This window comes from Gnatocerus cornutus, chromosome 8, assembly GCF_029298725.1.
Source record: "Gnatocerus cornutus isolate USDA-ARS CGAHR chromosome 8, icGnaCorn1.1, whole genome shotgun sequence".
Taxonomy (NCBI): Eukaryota; Metazoa; Arthropoda; class Insecta; order Coleoptera; family Tenebrionidae; genus Gnatocerus; species Gnatocerus cornutus.
The window spans coordinates 10,488,709-10,506,458 of NC_142240.1; the positions used below are offsets into that span (position 1 = coordinate 10,488,709).

The following is a 17,750-nucleotide window of genomic DNA, read 5'->3' on the forward strand; positions in this document are numbered from 1 at the left end:
GTTTAAACACCTGGCTATTACATCCAGATATAGAACTAATCGTAATGTTACCATCCAATCTGCTGTTATCTTTTTTCTGGCTAAGCACAACTGCAATCATATTTTTATCTAGTGACATTGCATCAGAGAACAGAAAAGCAATTTCTCTATGTTATAACTTGCAACAACATTTTGAGGAAAATGCTCCTGAAAGAAAAGAGGTGTTAGAGTTGATCAGACAGTTGCAAACAAACGTACCAGTGGTTACAGCCGCGGATTTCTTCAATCTCACCAAGAGTACCCTTCTTAGTGTACTAGCGACAAATGCAACGTACTGTATTATTATACTGCAGTTATAAAAAGATCCTTGAACGACGGGCAATCTTGTAAATGGGGAAAAGTAAATAGACTAAATAAATTGTTGGTTCCTTTATTAAACCCACTCCTAATATTGGTAAATTGATAGCTTTATTGCGTTGCGTGATCAATACTAAACGGTAGTTCTAAATCGACAATGGACCTGTTGACATTATTAAGAGAAGACATTCGATTTTTGATACCAATATTCCAAATAACTAAATTTCTTGGAGTGTCAACATCGTACGATTTCCACAAATTCGTTCTTCGGCCAAATACAGGGTGTTCAAAAAATGGCGGACCAACTATTCACTACGCAAATCTTCAGATAATAACTAGTAGCTAAATTACGTTTTTTCAATTATTGAGTGCTTCGTTGGAAATCTACAGCCACTTAAAGGGGCGCTAATTATGGCACAAATTTTTACTTATAATGAACTCAAGGTTTATAAAATTCAACTAGAGTTCATGTTTTGGGTGACGTTTACATACTTACAGTCTTTAAATGCCTTAAATGTTGATGCAAAACGTTATTTTGCACTTTTAAAATTAAGCTCAAAAGCGCAAAATTAATCTGGCAACATTTCACTTCAAGAATTCAGTAATTAATTGTTGCCTAGTGCCTGACAATGACCATTTTTTTAGAAAAGTCAATCATTTTTTAGGTGTCACAAACTAGAGGAGTTTATTTCTCTAAAGATGTATAATTTTGCTGAATATACCGACACCTGAAGGAAACAGTCGAGAAGCAGTAAGGGGCAGTAAGGCTTGTGGATTTCCTAACTGGCAAATTCCCTCCAAGAATACTTTCCAACGAGTTTATCAACAGGCCTACGTGAGATGGGTCGATTGGAACCAAATTTATCAGGATCATGGAGGACCCAAGACTATTCGCACACAAAGAAGAGAACAAATGGTTCTTGATCTACTTTGTGACTTTTACTGGTCAGGTGTTATCAAATTTAATTGCAAACCATAGTAACCAATTACATGATTTATTAATAATTGTAACTACTAAAGTGTTGCTCTGGTCTCAAAATTATACTCCTAATAATTACCGAAAGAATTGAACACTGTTGCCGTTTTTCGCAATATTTAAAGTTATTTTGCTCCCTTACAAAGCTTCAAATAAAAATTTTAAACAGCATTTCCAATTCACAGCGTCTTAGAGTTTGACGTTCTTATCAGTTGGTCCGCTATTTTTTGAACATCCTGTATAACCCAAAAAGTCTACGCTATTCTTGTCGTACTTGTTATGATTTTCGGAAATGTGTATTTAGCTGTTGAGAGATTCGTGCTGTATGGCGCTGAATTTTCAGTACCACAACTTTTGTTCGAGTGGCTTAACAATTTGTGTGGTCTTATATTAACAGTGTGTAGTGTGCTGAACTCGTTTCATCTTAACCAAGATCATTCTTTTATACTCTTTCAAAACTTCCAGAAAGTCGACAAGATCTTGGGCACCACTTGGAAAAAAACTAAAAATGTTTTGCAAAATGGTTTTATCTTCTTTTGTTGGTACATGATTTCGTTCTTTGCATTATTTGTTTATATGGTTTTTATCTGGGGCGAAAAAGTGGGCTACGAACGAATGCTGAGAATCTACATTTTTGACGACATTTGTTTCGTTTACAATGCTATTTTGGTAACTATAACTATTAACATCCTTTTAGCTGTGCGATTGAGATATCAAAGTGTCAATTCATTATTAAACAGCGACAAAAAAAAAATCACTCTTAACAAAATACGACAAATTGCTTCGCTGTTTCAGTTTTTGTCTGATATAGTAGAAGCATTCAATGCAATTTTTGGATGGATCTTGCTGTCTATTGTAGGGTCATTTTTCGCCCAATCTATTGATTTATTGAACACATGGATAATGTCATCGTCATCACATGTAGAAACGATCATAATGTTATCATATGATCTCCTTACACTTTTTACCTGGCTGAGCACGACTGGAATCATTTTTGTTTGTCACGACATTCCATCAGAAAACAAAAAGACAATTTCTTTATGTTATAACTTGCAACGACAATTTAAAGAAGACGCACCGGAAAAAAAATAAGTGCTCGAGTTGATAAGACAGTTGCAGGCAAACGTACCTATAGTAACAGCCGCTGATTTTCTTCATCTCAACAACGCTTCTTAGTTTATTAGCGACGAATGCTACGTACTGCATTATATTGCTACAGTTCAAAATGAGTTCTTGTTAAGAATCGCGTAAATGAAGTAAATAAACTAAATGAATTGTTGCATGCTTTATTCAACCCATCCTTGCCTCACTGACATTACCATAATTAGTCCAGTCGTAGAAGTGCACATGCGCCTCGACACTGTGTGGCACCTATTTACAAATGGACTGACACCTTCTTAGAATTTTGAAACTTGTGCCATAGTAAAGAAATTTTTAACGACATTATAACCTTAAAAATTCTAAAATTCTCATTATCGAATCATTTAGGTAGCAATAATTTAATTAACAGAACATATAAAATTTATTATTCTCAATACCATTTTAATACCATTGAGCCGCATAATCAATAAAAAAAGTTAGTTCCACTCCGAAAATGAACATGTTCACATTGTCCAGAGAACACATTTGTTTTCTGGTCCCAATATACCAAATTACGAAGGTCCTTGGAGTATAAATGTCTTACAATTTTCATAAATTCGTCCTTCGCCCAAATCTTTTTAAAAAATCTTTGGTTCTCATCGTAATTCTTATAATTTTAAGCAATAGATATTTAACTGTTGACAGATTTATGCTGTTTCACTCTGAATATTCTACAGAAGTTTACAGAAAAGTCCGCTAAACAAAAAGAAATGTTTAAATTAATCAAACAGTTGCAAGGAAATAGTTCAATGGTCTTAGCTGCTGATTTCTTTTACCGTGGCAAGAATCCTCTTTTCGGTTTGTTAGCAACGAATGCGACTATTATTGTATAGCAGTTTGTGTTGAATATTAAAATGGAAATTAATACATCTGATAAGAAGAAATTGTTCTGCCAATATTATTGACATTTTGGGGCCCAATTTCAAGTCAGTGCGTAAAATTGCGTTAACGCAGTTGCTAAGGTAGCATCAGTTTGATTGGGGTTTGCAATGGCGCAAGTCAACATGAAATCGGACCCTTGAACCATTGAAGGTCCCATTTCATTATTCTCATGCTAACATAAACAAGCGATTCATTTAATTAAGTGGTAATATCATCGGTTTCATGTAATAACTGTATGGAGATAATATAATCAAATCAATACTAGAGTTAGTTCTATCTAAAAAATGGACATGGTAACATTGTCCAGAGAAGACATTCGTTTCTTGGTGCCAATTTTCAAAATTACGAAAGTAATTGGTGTGTCAACATCTTACAATTTCCACAAATTCGTTCTTCGACCAAACGTGGCCCAAAAAATCTACAGCATTCTAATCGTAATTGTTTTAATTTTCGGAAATGTGTATTTGGCAATTGACAGATTTGTGCTGTACGGTTCTCACTACAAGGTACCCCAACTTGTGTCCGAAGTTTTCAACAATTTCTTTATTCTTATAATAACAGTGTTTACTGTTCTCAACTCTTACTGCCTCAACCAAGAGCACGCTTTTGTTCTCTTCAACAACTTCCAAAAAATGGACAAGATTTTGGAAAAAGCATACAAAAAAACGAGCAAAGTTTTTCAAAACGGATTTATTTTCTTTTGTTGGTACATCATTTTATTCCTTGCATTATTTGCTTATCTTGTATTCGTGTGGATCGAAACAGTGGGTTATGAAATTATTGTGCGAATCTACATTTTTTTCCACATTTGCTGGATTTACTATGCCATTTCTGTAGCCATAATCATCAACATCCTTCTAGCTTTAATACTGAGGTATCGAACTGTAAATTCTTTGCTAGAATATAACAAAGAGAAATTCACTGTTACCAAAATCCGACAAATCGCTTCTCTGTTTCAACTTTTATCAGATATTATCGAAGCATTCAATGTTATTTTTGGTTGGATCTTGTTCTCTATTATAGGGACACTTTCCGCCCTATCTCTTGATTGTTTAAACACCTGGTTATTACATCTAGGTGTAGAATTAATCGTAATGCTATCATACAATCTGCTTGTAACATTTTCCTGGCTAAGCACCACTGCAATCATCTTTTTATGTAGCGACATTGCATCAGAGAACAGAAAAGCAATTTCTCTATGTTATAACTTGCAACAACATTTTGAGGAAGATGCTCCTGAAAGAAAAGAGGTGTTTGAGTTGATCAGACAGTTGCAAACAAACGTACCAGTGGTTACAGCCGCGGATTTCTTCAATCTCACCAAGAGTACTCTTCTTAGTGTGCTAGCGACAAATGCAACGTACTGTATTATTATACTGCAGTTATAAAAGGGTCCTTGAACGACAGGCAATCATGTAAATGGGGAAAACGCGAAGTAAATAAACTAAATAAATTGTTGGTTCCTTTATTAAACCCACTCCTAATATTAATAAATTGATAGTTTAGTTACGTTGCCTAACTAAGCGGTAGTTTTTGATCGACAATGAGCCTGTTGACATTGTCTAGAGAAGACATTCGTTTCTTGGTCCCAATTTTCAAAATCACGAACATACTTGGAGTGTCAACATCGTACGACTTTCACAAATTCGTTCTTAGACCAAATGTGACCCAAAAAGTCTATGGTATTCTTGTCGTACTTGTGATGATTTTCGGAAATGTGTATTTAGCTGTTGAGAGATTCATGCTGTATGGCGCTGAATTTTCTATAATCCAACTTTTGATCGACTGGCTTAATAATCTGTTTGGTCTTATATTAACAGTGTGTAGTGTGCTGAACTCGATTTATCTTAACCAAGATCATTCTTTTAAACTCTTTCAAAATTTCCAGAAAATCGACAAGATCTTAAACACTACTGGCAAAAAAAGTAACAATGTTTTACAAAATGGTGTTATTTTCTTCTGTTGGTACACGCTTTCGTTCTTTGCATTATTTGTTTATATGGTTTTTGCCTGGGGCGAAAAAGTCGGCTACGAACGAATGCTAAGAATCTACATTTTTGACGACATTTGCTTCGTTTACAATGCTATTTTGGTAGCTATAATCATCAACATCCTTCTAGCTTTGAGACTGAGGTATCGAAGTGTCAATTCATTATTAAACAGCGACAAAGAGAAATTTACTCTTAACAAAATACGACAAATTGCTTCGCTATTTCAGTTATTGTCTGACATGGTCGAAGCATTCAATGCTATTTTTGGTTGGATCTTGCTATGTATTGTAGGGACACTATTTGCCCAATCTCTTGATTTATTAAACACATGGATAATGTCGTCGTCATCCCATGTAGAAATGCTCATAATGTTATCATATGATCTGCTTACACTTTTTACCTGGTTGAGCACGACTGGAATCATTTTTTTTTGTCACGACATCCCATCAGAAAACAAAAGGGCAATTTCTTTATGTTATAACTTGCAACAACAATTTAAAGAAGACTCGTCGGAAAGAAAAAAAGTTCTCGAGTTAATCAGACAGTTGCAGGCCAATGTACCAATTGTAACAGCCGCTGATTTTCTTCATCTCAACAGAAGCACGCTTCTTAGTTTTCTAGCGACGAATAGTACGTACTGCATTATCTTACTACAGTTCAAAATGAGTTCTTGTTAACAACTGCATAAATAAAATACACATATAAGCTCAATGAATTATTGCATGCTTTATTGAACTCTCTCTTGCCTCATTGTCATTACCATATTAATCCATTCTGGAAATGAACACGCGAGAACTCTCGCCTTGTGGCACCTATTTAAAAATCACTAACACCTTCTTACAATTTTAAAATTTGTGTCGTTGTAAAAAAAATTACATTGTGATAATAGAAGTTCTAAAATTTTCATTAACGAGTCATTTAGGTAGCAATCATATATTTAACAAAACACATTTATTGTCAATATCATTTTAATATTCCTGCGCCGCTTGATCAATAAGGAAAGTTAGTTCCACACCGAAAATGAACATGTTAACATTGTCCCGAAAAGACATTCGTTTCTTGGTACCAATTTTCAAAATTACGAAGGTCCTTGGATTGTCAACATCGTACGATTTCCACAAACTCGTTCTTCGACCAAATGTTACCCAAAAAGTCTACGGTGTTCTTATCGTACTTGTTATGATTGTCGGAAATGTGTATTTAGCTGTTGAAAGATTCGTGCTGTATGGCGCTGAATTTTCCGTAACCAAACTTTTGATCGACTCGCTTAATAATCTGTTTGGTCTCATATTAACAGTGTGTAGTGTGCTGAACTCGTTTCATATTAACCAAGACCATTCTTTTATACTCTACCAAAACTTCCAGAAAGTCGACAAGATCTTGGGTACTACTTGGAAAAAAACTAACAATGTTTTGCAAAATGGTTTTATTTTCTTTTGTTGGTACATGCTTTCGTTTTTTGCATTATTTGTTTATATGGTTTTTGTCTGGGGCGAAAAAGTGGGATACGAACGAATGCTGAGAATCTACATTTTTGACGACATTTGCTCCATTTACAATGCTATTTTGGTAGCTATAATCATCAACATCCTTTTAGCTTTAAGACTGAGGTATCGAAGTGTCAATTCATTATTAAACGGCGACAAAGACAAATTCACGCTTAACAAAATACGACAAATTGCTTCGCTGTTTCAGTTTTTATCTGATATGGTCGAAGCATTCAACGCAATTTTTGGTTGGATCTTGCTCTGCATTGTAGGGACACTATTCCTCCAATCTCTTGATTTATTAAACACATGGATAACTTCATCGTCATCACAAGTAGAAATGCTCATAATGTTATCATATGATCTGCTTACACTTTTTACCTGGCTGAGCACGACTGGAATAATTTTGTTTTGCCACGACATTCCATCAGAAAACAAAAAAGCAATTTCTTTATGCTATAACCTACAACAACAATTCAGAGAAAATGCACCAGAAAGAAAAGAAGTGCTCGAGTTGATCAGACAGTTGCAGGCCAATGTACCAATTGTAACAGCCGCTGATTTTCTTCATCTCAACAAGAGCACGCTTCATAGTTTTCTAGCGACGAATGCTACGTACTGCATTATCTTGTTACAATTCAAAATAAGTTCTTGTTAATTATAGCGTCAATAAAGTAAATAAACTAAATGAATTGTTGCATGCTTTATTAAACCCACCTTTGCCTCATTATTGACATTACTATATTAGTCCAGTCGTGGAAATGAACACGCTAATAAGACTCCGCTGTGTGGTACCTATTTACAAACTCACTGACACCTTCTCACAATTTTGAGATTTGTTCCATTGCAAAGAAATTTTTAATTACATTGAAATATGATAGGTGTTCTAAAATTTTCATTATCGAGTCATTTAGCTAGCAATAATTTAATTAACAGAAAACATTTTTATTGTCAATATCATTTTAATATCATTACTACGCCGCCTAATCAATAAGAAAAGTTAGTTCCACTCCGAAAATGAACATGTTAACATTGTCCAGAGAGGACATTCGTTTCCTAGTCCCAATATACCAAATTACAAAAGTCCTTGGAGTATCAACGTCTTACAATTTTCACAAATTCGTCCTTCAGCCCAATCTTTTTCAAAAAATCTATGGAGTTCTCATCATAATTCTAATAATTTTTGGCAATGCATTTTTAACTGTTAAAAGGTTTGTACTGTTTCGCTCTGGATATTCTGTACCGACATTATTGACCGAGTGGCTTAAAATTTTGTTTATTCTTATTATAACAGTGTTAAGTGTGCTCAACTCTTTCTGTTTTAACCAAGAGCACGTTTTCATTCTCTACAACAACTTTCAGAAAGTCGATAAAATCTTGGAAAACACGAACAAAAGATCGAGCAACGTTTTGCAAAATGGATTTATTTTCTTTTGTTGGTACATTTTTTCATTTTTTGCATTGTTTATATATATTCGCATAATTTGGGCAGAAAAAGTCGGGTACTACATAATAGTAGGAAGTAATTTTTTTACCAACGTTTGCTGGGTTTATTATGCAATTTCGATCGCTATAACCATCAGCATTATTCTCTCTTTACGTTTGAGATATCGAGCTGTAAATTCCTTATTAAACTATAACAAATGGAAATTCACTGTTACCAAAATACGACAAATTTCTTCATTGTTCCAACTTTTGTCCGACATGGTCGACGCATTCAATGAAATTTTTGGTTGGATCTTGTTCTGTATGATAGGGACACTCTGGGCCCAATCTCTTGATTGTTTAAACACATGGATATGGATATCATACGATGAAAGTGCAGAAACGTTCTTGACATTAACATATTACGTGTTCACACTTATTTCCTGGATAAGCACAAGTTTCATAATCTTTTTGTGTAGCGATATTACTTCAGAAAACCGAAAAGCAATTTCTCTATGCTATAACTTGCAGCAACAGTTTAAAGAAGACGGGTCTGAAAGAAAAGAAGTACTAGAATTGATCAAACAGTTGCAAGGAAACGTACCAGTTATAACAGCCGCTGATTTTTTTAATCTCAACAAGAACACGCTTCTTAGTGTGCTAGCGACTGTATTATCATACTACAGTTTAAAATAAGTGCTTCTGATTAAGAGAAAAAGTTGTAATCATTTAATGGAAATAAACTCTTCGACTAAATAAACTAAATGAATTGTTGCATGTTTATTAAAACCACTCGTTGTCTCATTGCCCTTAACATATTAGTATAGCCGTGAAAATGAACGCGCTAAGACTCGACATTCGCTTTGTGAGACTTATTTGCAAACTAACTAGCATCTTCGAAACTTGTGCCATTGTAAAAAAAATTGATGCAGAGAATTTATGGAATTCTTTTTGCAATAGTAATCGTTTTGAGCAACAACTTTTTAATAATTACACTGTAATGATAAAAGTTCTAAAATTCTCAGTATCGAATCATAGGTAACAATAATTTAATTACTTAACGTTTATTGTCCATATCATTTTAATATCATTACTACGCCGCCTAATCAATAAGAAAAGTCAGTTCCACTCCGAAAATGAACATGTTAACAATGTCCAGAGAGGACATTCGTTTCCTAGTCCCAATATACCAAATTACAAAAGTCCTTGGAGTATCAACGTCTTACAATTTTCACAAATTCGTCCTTCAGCCCAATCTTTTTCAAAAAATGTACGGAGTTCTCATTGTAATTCTTATAATTTTCGGAAATGGATATTTAACTTTTGAAAGATTTGTGTTGTTTCACTCTGGATATTCTGTTCCCCAATTGTTGACCGATGGGCTCACAAATTTGTTTGTTCTTATAATAACAATGTTTAGTGTACTTAACTCGTTCTGTCTTAACCAAGAGCACGTTTTTATTCTCTTCAACAACTTCCAAAAAGTCGATAAGATCTTGGGCACCACTGACAAAAAAACGAGCAATGTTTTACAAAATGGATTTATTTTTTTTTGTTGGTATATTTTTTTATTCTTTGGAGTATTTAGCTATATTGTCATGATTTGGGGAAAAAAAGTGGGTTACGACATTATAGTGGGAAGCTACTTTTTTACTAACGTTTGCTGGGTTTATTATGCAATTTCGGTCGCTATTACCATCAACATTGTTTTGTCTTTACGGTTGAGGTATAGAACTGTAAATTCCCTGTTGAATTATCACAAATGGAAATTCACTATTACCAAAATACGAGAAATTGCTTCACTGTTCCAATTTTTGACCGACATGATAGACGCATTCAATGAAATTTTTGGTTGGATCTTGTTCTGTATCATAGGGACACTTTGGACTCAATCTCTTGATTCTTTAAACACATGGATATCTTACGATGGAAGTACAGAAATCTTAACATATAACATGCTCACATGCTTTATATGGATTAGCACAACTCCCATGATCTTTTTTTGTAGCGATATTACTTCAGAGAACCGAAAAGCAATCTCTCTATGCCATAACTTGCAACAACAATTTAAAGAAGATGCACCTGAAAGAAAAGAACTACTCGAATTAATCAAACAGTTGCAAGGAAACGTACCAGTAATAACAGCCGCTGATTTCTTCGATCTCAACAAGAACACACTTCTTAGTGTGCTAGCAACTAATGCGACGTACTGCATTATCATACTTCAGTTCAAAATAACTGGCTTCTAAATACGAGAAAAAATTATTGTAATCATGAAATGGAAAAAAACTCTAAAAGTAAATAGACTAAACGAATTGTTGCATGTTTATTAAACCCACTCGTTGTCTCACTGACATTACCGTATTAGTTTAGCCGAGAAAATGAACACGCTAAGACTCTCTCGCCTCGACATCCGCTTTATGGCACCTATTTACAAAATTACCACAGTTCTCGGGGTGACACCTTCTTACAATTTCGAAACTTGTACAATCGAAAAAACGTTGACGCGGAAAATATCTGGAACACTCCTTGCAATTGTGATAGTTGCGGGCAATTTATACGGTTTGATCCGCAGGCAGCACGCATTTGAAACAGTCTACGTTAAGTCTCAAAAAATTGTCGACGCCATCAACAATGTTGTTCTGGTAGCTGTAACGGTAATGATTCTTCTGAACGGTTGGAATAGTCAACATTGGTTGCAACTGCACAATAACCTTCAAGAAATCGACAGAAGATTTAACACGCGAGGTCGAAAATTTTGCAATGTTGTAGGCAGTGGTTTTGCATTGTTAGTCGCGAACATTATTTTTTTGATGACTGTATTATGCTATGTTTTCTACGTTTGGAGCAAGAAATTGGGGTTTTGGGTAGTTGTCCACACCTGTACTTTTCACAATGTCTGTTATTGGCCCTGCGGTTATTGTGTGGTTGTCATCTTGAACCTCGTCATCGCCATTAAAATGAGATACCGAAAACTTACAACCCTGCAACAACAAAAACTCAAAGAGGCCCAACTACAATTTTTCAAAGACATATCACGACTATTCTGTATCTTATCCGAGACCGTCTCAGAATTCAACGCAATTTTTGGATGGTTGCTTCTGGGATTCACCACATTGAGCGTAACAGAAATGTTAACCTGTTTAAATTTAGTCGTAACAGAACCAGTGATAGATGAATTCTATCTAGAATCAAAGATTGTTGTTGGCACATTACATACGGCTTTAGCTCTATTTAGCACCATCTCCATGGCGATTTGTGGCAGTCAGGTGAGTTCAGAATACAGAAACGCAGTGCTTGCGGCTTATAAGTTAGAACAGCAGTTTCCTGATGAGTCTATCCAAAGAAATGAAGTTCTGAAGTTGGTTCGGGAAGCTGAAAGAAATGTTGCCGTGGTCACAGCCGCTGGGTTCTTTGATATTAACAGGAAGACGTTGCTGAGTGTTTTGGGCACCATCACGACATATTTTATCGTTCTTTTACAGTTTAAATAAGAGTGTTGTGTTAATTGTACGTTGTGTTGCCTAATCGATTTAAATTATAGAGTAATAAATAATTCTTTTCTATATTTTTTATTGTGATTGCGACACTCACTCGTAAGCAAAAAAAGTGCTTATCAAACTTTACGCCTCGATATCTCTGACCTTTGTTATCAACAGCCACACTGAGATAACGAAATATAAATTCATTTTTAGCACAAACAGGACCTCTTCATTGTATCAAATTTTATCGTAGACGACATTTTTAGCAAGATTTTGCTCGCTGGCTCGAACTGTTGTTCCCTTGATCATGCAACAACACATTGAAGTTTACGTGCAATTTCCTCTTTACATCAGTCAATTTAGTAAGCACACAGCGGTATTCTGTTGTGGCTGACATACATCAGAAAACAAGAGCGATTTCTTTGGATTGTACAGTGCAGCAACAGTCAAAATGGTCTTTTTAGCTAACATCGAACGTTCTGGAAGCCTTAATTAAACAGTAGTTTGTGGATAAAACTGAGTTTAATTAAAATATGTAATAATGACAAATGCCCTATCAAGGATTGATGAAATCCGAATTATTAACGAAAATTTTAGTTCGGGCTTTGTTCAACGTTTAATTAAAATTTTAATTAACTGACAAAAACATTATTTTTTGTACATTTATTTAACTCTTCTATCATGGTATTTATTGGCTTTTGGTGTCTATTTTTGGTGGTTGGGCCAGAATTTCCAATTAACAAAAGGAGTGCTTGAGCCGGTCCACATTGTCGTTTTTTTTCAATTCAGGTGAAACCGCCTTCGTTCTCTGTGTTCCAATTAAAGTGGAGTGTAGGTACTTTAATTACTCCATGTATTGAACCCGTGATATGATGAAGTGCCAATACATAACCCGCAGAAATTTAATTTCTTTGTCGAGCTATCATTAAACCGATGATGGATGGATGGTTCGAGTGAGATTTTAATCGGTAAATAATTTCATTGGAGCCGTATTTGGGAAAAAACACCCTCTTGAGACGCCAAGTAACGACGTCTAATTTACTTAGCCGGTTAATTGTATATCGAACAGTATAGAGGACCTATTGTTATGCTGATAACAACGCGTTTTCTGAGAGGGTAGACCAATTTCGATTATTCGACGGCAAATTGCTCATTTGCTTGCTCGTTCTTGAAGTTAATGGAACGTATTATTTCCAGGCTTCGAGTAATTATGCATTATTGTAAATTGGAAATTAATCACGGGGTCCAGAGGGAGAATGGAGAGGACAATGCGAAGAAAGGCTTCACACGCAAGACCAGTAAAATAAAAAAACGCAATTCTTTATTCATGAGTCAACTCGTCGCTTGACGCAATAATAAATTAAAAATAAAACATGGAACAGCATCTCTGGTGTGACTAGTTCAGCTGGCGGCAGCCATAAGCCCGAGCTTATCGCTATTTTCTTTCATAGTGACATCAAAAATAACTACATCGCCTTCAATATGGACGGTATCAATATTATCAACGTCGCCCCTAAATTTGAATTCTCCGGCTAGTTTGCCGTCTATCCAAACAGAAAAATGATCGTCCCCTCGTCGGATTGCCATAGTGAAAGGTGAACCCGGTTGAAATTGGAATCCAGGAGAGCGCTCTTCTTGACCCCAACCGTTGTCAATCCAAGCGTTCCTCACAAACAACGGCTCGGAACCCATACCTGGAATGTAAGGAAACAGGTGAGACTCCATAGATTCCGGATAGGACGCCATCAAAGTAAATTGATGGAATAATATCTACGCGAGGACAGGGAAAGAACCGCATATGGAAAACCCTCATTTAATTTAATTTGTGTTGTCTAAACCCGACTCTTTCGACGAATTCGCGAAGATGTAACTATGAAAAATTAAGCAAATTAGCAGGGTCCTGTTGTTCCCTTTATCCAATTAAATAAATCACGTTATAACGCTGTTACATCGCGAGTTGTTAGGGCTTTGTACCAAATTAAATCAATTAATAATGCATCGCAACACACTACACTGATGGGTTGGTCGTCTAATTAGTGCCCGACCGAATCGGATGAACAGAACCAGTGCTCGCTCTTTTTTTTCCAGGGGGCGTATTCCCTGGTCGCTGACGAACGTAGAAATATAACAAATTTAATCGATGCACTTCAATGTAAAAAGTCCGCGCTATTAGTTTGTTTTCGACCAAGGTAGTAATCCGACCAATTCGGAATATTGCTCGTTTATAATAAATTCGTTGCATTTGGTTGTACGCAATTCCGACCATATATCTACCAACTAATACCCTCCATATCAATAATTTAAATGATGTGTACTTACCAAATCGTGGATTCAAATGCAGCGGGATATTCGCATGCGGCCATCGCTGTGACCCCTGCTGCAGATTAACGTAAAACGAATGAGGTAAAATTTTTACCCTGCCGTAAATTTCTAATTGGCAGTCTCGTCGAAAGCCCGAAGGCAATAAAAACGTAACCGGAGTTTCCTGAAAAACATAAAAACACCTGAAAAATCATGGCGAATTTAATTGTCTTGATTGTTTTTTATGGACGTTCGTAGATAAATATTGAGAAATCATCTCCTGGCATGAGAACTAATTAAAACTTTCAGGTACAACGGGGTTGTCACCGGATAAACGTATTCAGGTAAGTACGAAAATTACGAACAAGGGTGGAAACCGCCCCAAACTCGTTTAACGTAATTAGCATTAATTATTATTGTGTCAAGTGAGGCGGGCTTAGGAAGCGACGGAATTTGATACTTACATACAATTAAAACTGCAAAGCACAAAATGTAGAAACAACAAAGTCTAATTCTGATTTGTATCTTATTAAAGCTCTTATAACAGACATTTTCGTTTAATGAATACACAGGTATTCACAGAGCAAATTTTAATTTCCTTTTCATATTAAACGAATTTTGAGGTTTACTGCCGTATAAAAATCCCCGATTATACGGCAAAAGTAAATTTCATATTACACGGAATGTTTTCTTTTACTTTTTTTTATACAGAGTGAACACTAATAAACCCACCGGCAAAGAATTTAAAAAAAATCCACGTCAGAATAATCCAAATTTGAATAATTCGGTTCTGTAAAACGCTTGTTACTCCACCACGTCTATTGTTAAACTTATTTAATCAACGTTTCCAACTTTTCGGTAATTTTTATTGCCTCACCCCACAAATTCGCACCGAGACTTCTGAATTTTTTTTCGATCATTCTTGATCACCACTTCAAACTCATTGAGAACTATTAATGAACCCCCTTTCAACTTTGTATTTTATTTTGGTTCACCCCGTATACTAGACACGTTTAAAGAGAGAGACGTTGTTCCCATATTGCGCTTCCTAAATGAATTATTTTCTATTTATTGGAATGAAACTGTGGATTTAATAACAAAAGTCTGGAAGTTTGAAACTCGTTTTTCGGGCCATTGAATCCGCCACTAATACATCGCTCTAATTAGTGTGGTAATTTCTCAAAGTCCGTCTATAATGCATGCAAATCCGACTTTTTATAGGTGTAACTGTAATCGTGCTTCCATTTGACAAGCGCAATTTATGGAGTAGTAAATTTGGCGTCATGTACTCGAATTACGGCGTAAATGACTTCTTTGCATTAGCAGACTATTTGTGTTCGGAGTTAGTATAACAAAATAAGCACGAAGTCATTACAATCAAATAAAAACTCCCTCTATGTACACTACTCCTTCCGTCCGGCGTGTTTTTGTTGTATTGATCGCCGGTGAGGGATGCAATTGGCAATTAGTGCCGACTACATGTGGGGAGTTAGATAAATACAGCAAAATGTAGCAAGAATAGCCAAGAATTGAGACCGGAAATCACCACCGCCCGAAATCAGACGAGGATAATAAAGTCAACTTTTTACGTCCTTAATAAAACGAATTGACTGTTTACAAGGATAGCTCATTACCATGCCAGTTTTGAGGACACTGTCAATGTTTTTTTGGGGTCCCTCGACGAGATTCGCCTCAGGAGGACGCTCGGGATATTTCTCCAGTTGCTTGTATTCAACGCCCAAGACGTCCACGTCGCCCTGAATATAAATCGTCAGAATTAAAACAATGTCGGACTCAGCGTTACCTGCACTTCAAGTCCCGTAATTTTCGTCCAAGGGACTCGAAAGCTGTAACTACAGACATGGAGTCCATCAACTTCAGCTAAAAACTCGCCATCGCCTATTAGCAGACTCAAGACGAACTTGCCGTGACTTCGGCCAAACGGAAACCTCACTGTCGACGTTTTTTCTTCATTTCCCCATTGCCCATTTATCCTACTATTTCTCACTATGTATCTTTGGAGCATTCGCGGATTCAGATGGAAAGCCACGTCCGCAGTTGGACTTCTTCCGCATGTTAAGTTCACCGCAAATCTGCACAAGGAAACGATACGTCATTAGATTAGACGCCCAGGCTGTTTTTATTACGGCGCTTTTTCCTTTTAGTTTTTAAAGCTTTGAACAATAGCGGAAAAACGCCGATCACCGCCAGCACAAGACTCCATAAATCAGTTCCAAGTAATTAATTGTAAAGGAAACAGCCTGCAATGTCCCAGTCGACATCCATCAACGGCCATTTGTCACGTTATGTCAATGGGCCGTGGGATGACAGGGCCGGACAGAGATGCAGCAGGGATTACTTCGACGTGAAATATAGGTGGCATGGGTGTGGACGCGGCTTTAGCAAAAAGAGAAGTGCTCAGCACGACAAAAGACAAGAGAAATTTGTTTGATGTGAAAAAGTTGAGAAGCGCTGGTTTTATGGTCCGTGGAGCCGGATCCTTCATAAATAAAAACGGCGACACCGAATCCAATTAAATCCCAATTTTTAGATTATAAATCAGATTCAACACTTCGCACCTGCTCCACTCATGAAACCAGCCTTCGTTTACACGGTGTGAGATAACTGATAAGCACTAAATACATATTTGAGCGCGGGTTAATGGAATTAGGCAAGTTTTGGTTCTCCACAAATTTAATTCCATAAAAAACAGTCTATTATTACCGTTGAGCCGCCCACAAAAGGCTCACGTAAATGAAATTCTATTCAAAATAAATACAAGTCGAAATTAAAGCGGAAATATGCAAAGCAAAACAAGCGAAATTATTTCAGTCCGTCGTTATGTAAGAATTACCATCGGCATTTCGCAAACAAAAAATTAGCGATGATATTGACACGGCTGTTATCGCTATTATTCCCTTCACAATGGGATATCTTATTAATTAGTTTTTAATTATCAAAAGCGAGTCATTGATTGGCTGAAATGCGGGGCCCCCGTCGGCGCAAACCAATAAAAATGCACGTTTTTTTTGTGGCTTAGTCATGAACAGCGCCCATTCCACGTGACCGCTTGCCAGTCATAATGAAATGTTTACAAACAATATTTGGCTAATGCAATTATTTGTTGACATCATCCAAGGCTACGCAAGGAATTAAAATAATGCTAGGCGAAATAAATTTATTTTCAACCACAAACCTTGAGCATTTCGGTAAAACGATTCCCGTGACACAGATCGCTTTTCCAACATTTAAATCTTTGGGAAGGTCAGCCGAGAAAGGCACTCTCTGTTGAACACAATAAAGAATGTCATTTTCTATCTGCATTATGTAAACAGCAAAATCACTAAGCAAATATCACAGAATAAATGCGCTGCGATGGATAAGCTCCACATGTCAACTTAAAGCAGCAAGTGCGTCCTCTACCTAAAAAAATGAACAAGAGCTGACACACTTTGCCACTTTCTACCTGGGTCTCGTCGGCATCGATCGCCAGGGTGGTCATGCTACAATGAAAGTTTCTAAAATCAAAATTACCGCCACAGGAGCCGATTCACAGTTTTGTGTTATCGTTGCCGCGTTGGCCTCCGCAGATTTCCTGGTTTTTGTAAAACAGCAACAAAACACTTGTTTTTCGGTTTCAGACATATTTTCATGCCGCACGCGGCGAACGCGATTTTCCAACTGAAGGTAATAGTTATAAATAAATACAGCTCAATAGTATCATGGGTGT

At 36.3% G+C, this 17,750-nt stretch overlaps 2 protein-coding genes across 2 annotated transcripts; one reads left to right on the forward strand and one right to left on the reverse strand.

The window, feature by feature from the left end:
- Positions 1-10,587: 10,587 nt before the first annotated feature.
- Positions 10,588-11,760, forward strand: LOC148169691 (uncharacterized). Its single transcript, XM_088042961.1, has one exon. The coding sequence runs from the start codon at positions 10,619-10,621 to the stop codon at positions 11,729-11,731; it is 1,113 nt and encodes a 370-aa protein (XP_087899087.1). The 5' UTR covers positions 10,588-10,618; the 3' UTR covers positions 11,732-11,760.
- Positions 11,761-13,018: 1,258 nt separating this feature from the next.
- LOC148169692 (galectin-4-like) lies at positions 13,019-17,739 on the reverse strand. Its single transcript, XM_088042962.1, has 6 exons — positions 17,555-17,739; positions 17,217-17,305; positions 15,825-16,113; positions 15,655-15,777; positions 14,039-14,204; positions 13,019-13,413 (listed from the first exon to the last, which is right to left on the reverse strand). Exons 1-6 carry the CDS (start codon positions 17,663-17,665, stop codon positions 13,121-13,123), a joined length of 1,071 nt encoding a protein of 356 aa, XP_087899088.1. The 5' UTR covers positions 17,666-17,739; the 3' UTR covers positions 13,019-13,120.
- Positions 17,740-17,750: the final 11 nt, after the last annotated feature.

Bases quoted from the DNA above. Each gene is read 5' to 3' on its own strand.
- LOC148169691 (XM_088042961.1), top strand. From the start codon at position 10,619: ATGAACACGCTAAGACTCTCTCGCCTCGACATCCGCTTTATGGCACCT.
- LOC148169692 (XM_088042962.1), bottom strand. From the start codon at position 17,665: ATGTCTGAAACCGAAAAACAAGTGTTTTGTTGCTGTTTTACAAAAACC. The intron at 17,306-17,554 runs GTAATTTTGATT...TGTGTTCAACAG, and splicing joins GTGAATCGGCTCCTGTGGCG to AGAGTGCCTTTCTCGGCTGA. The intron at 14,205-15,654 runs GTAATGAGCTAT...TATGTTTTTCAG, and splicing joins GTGTCCTCAAAACTGGCATG to GAAACTCCGGTTACGTTTTT.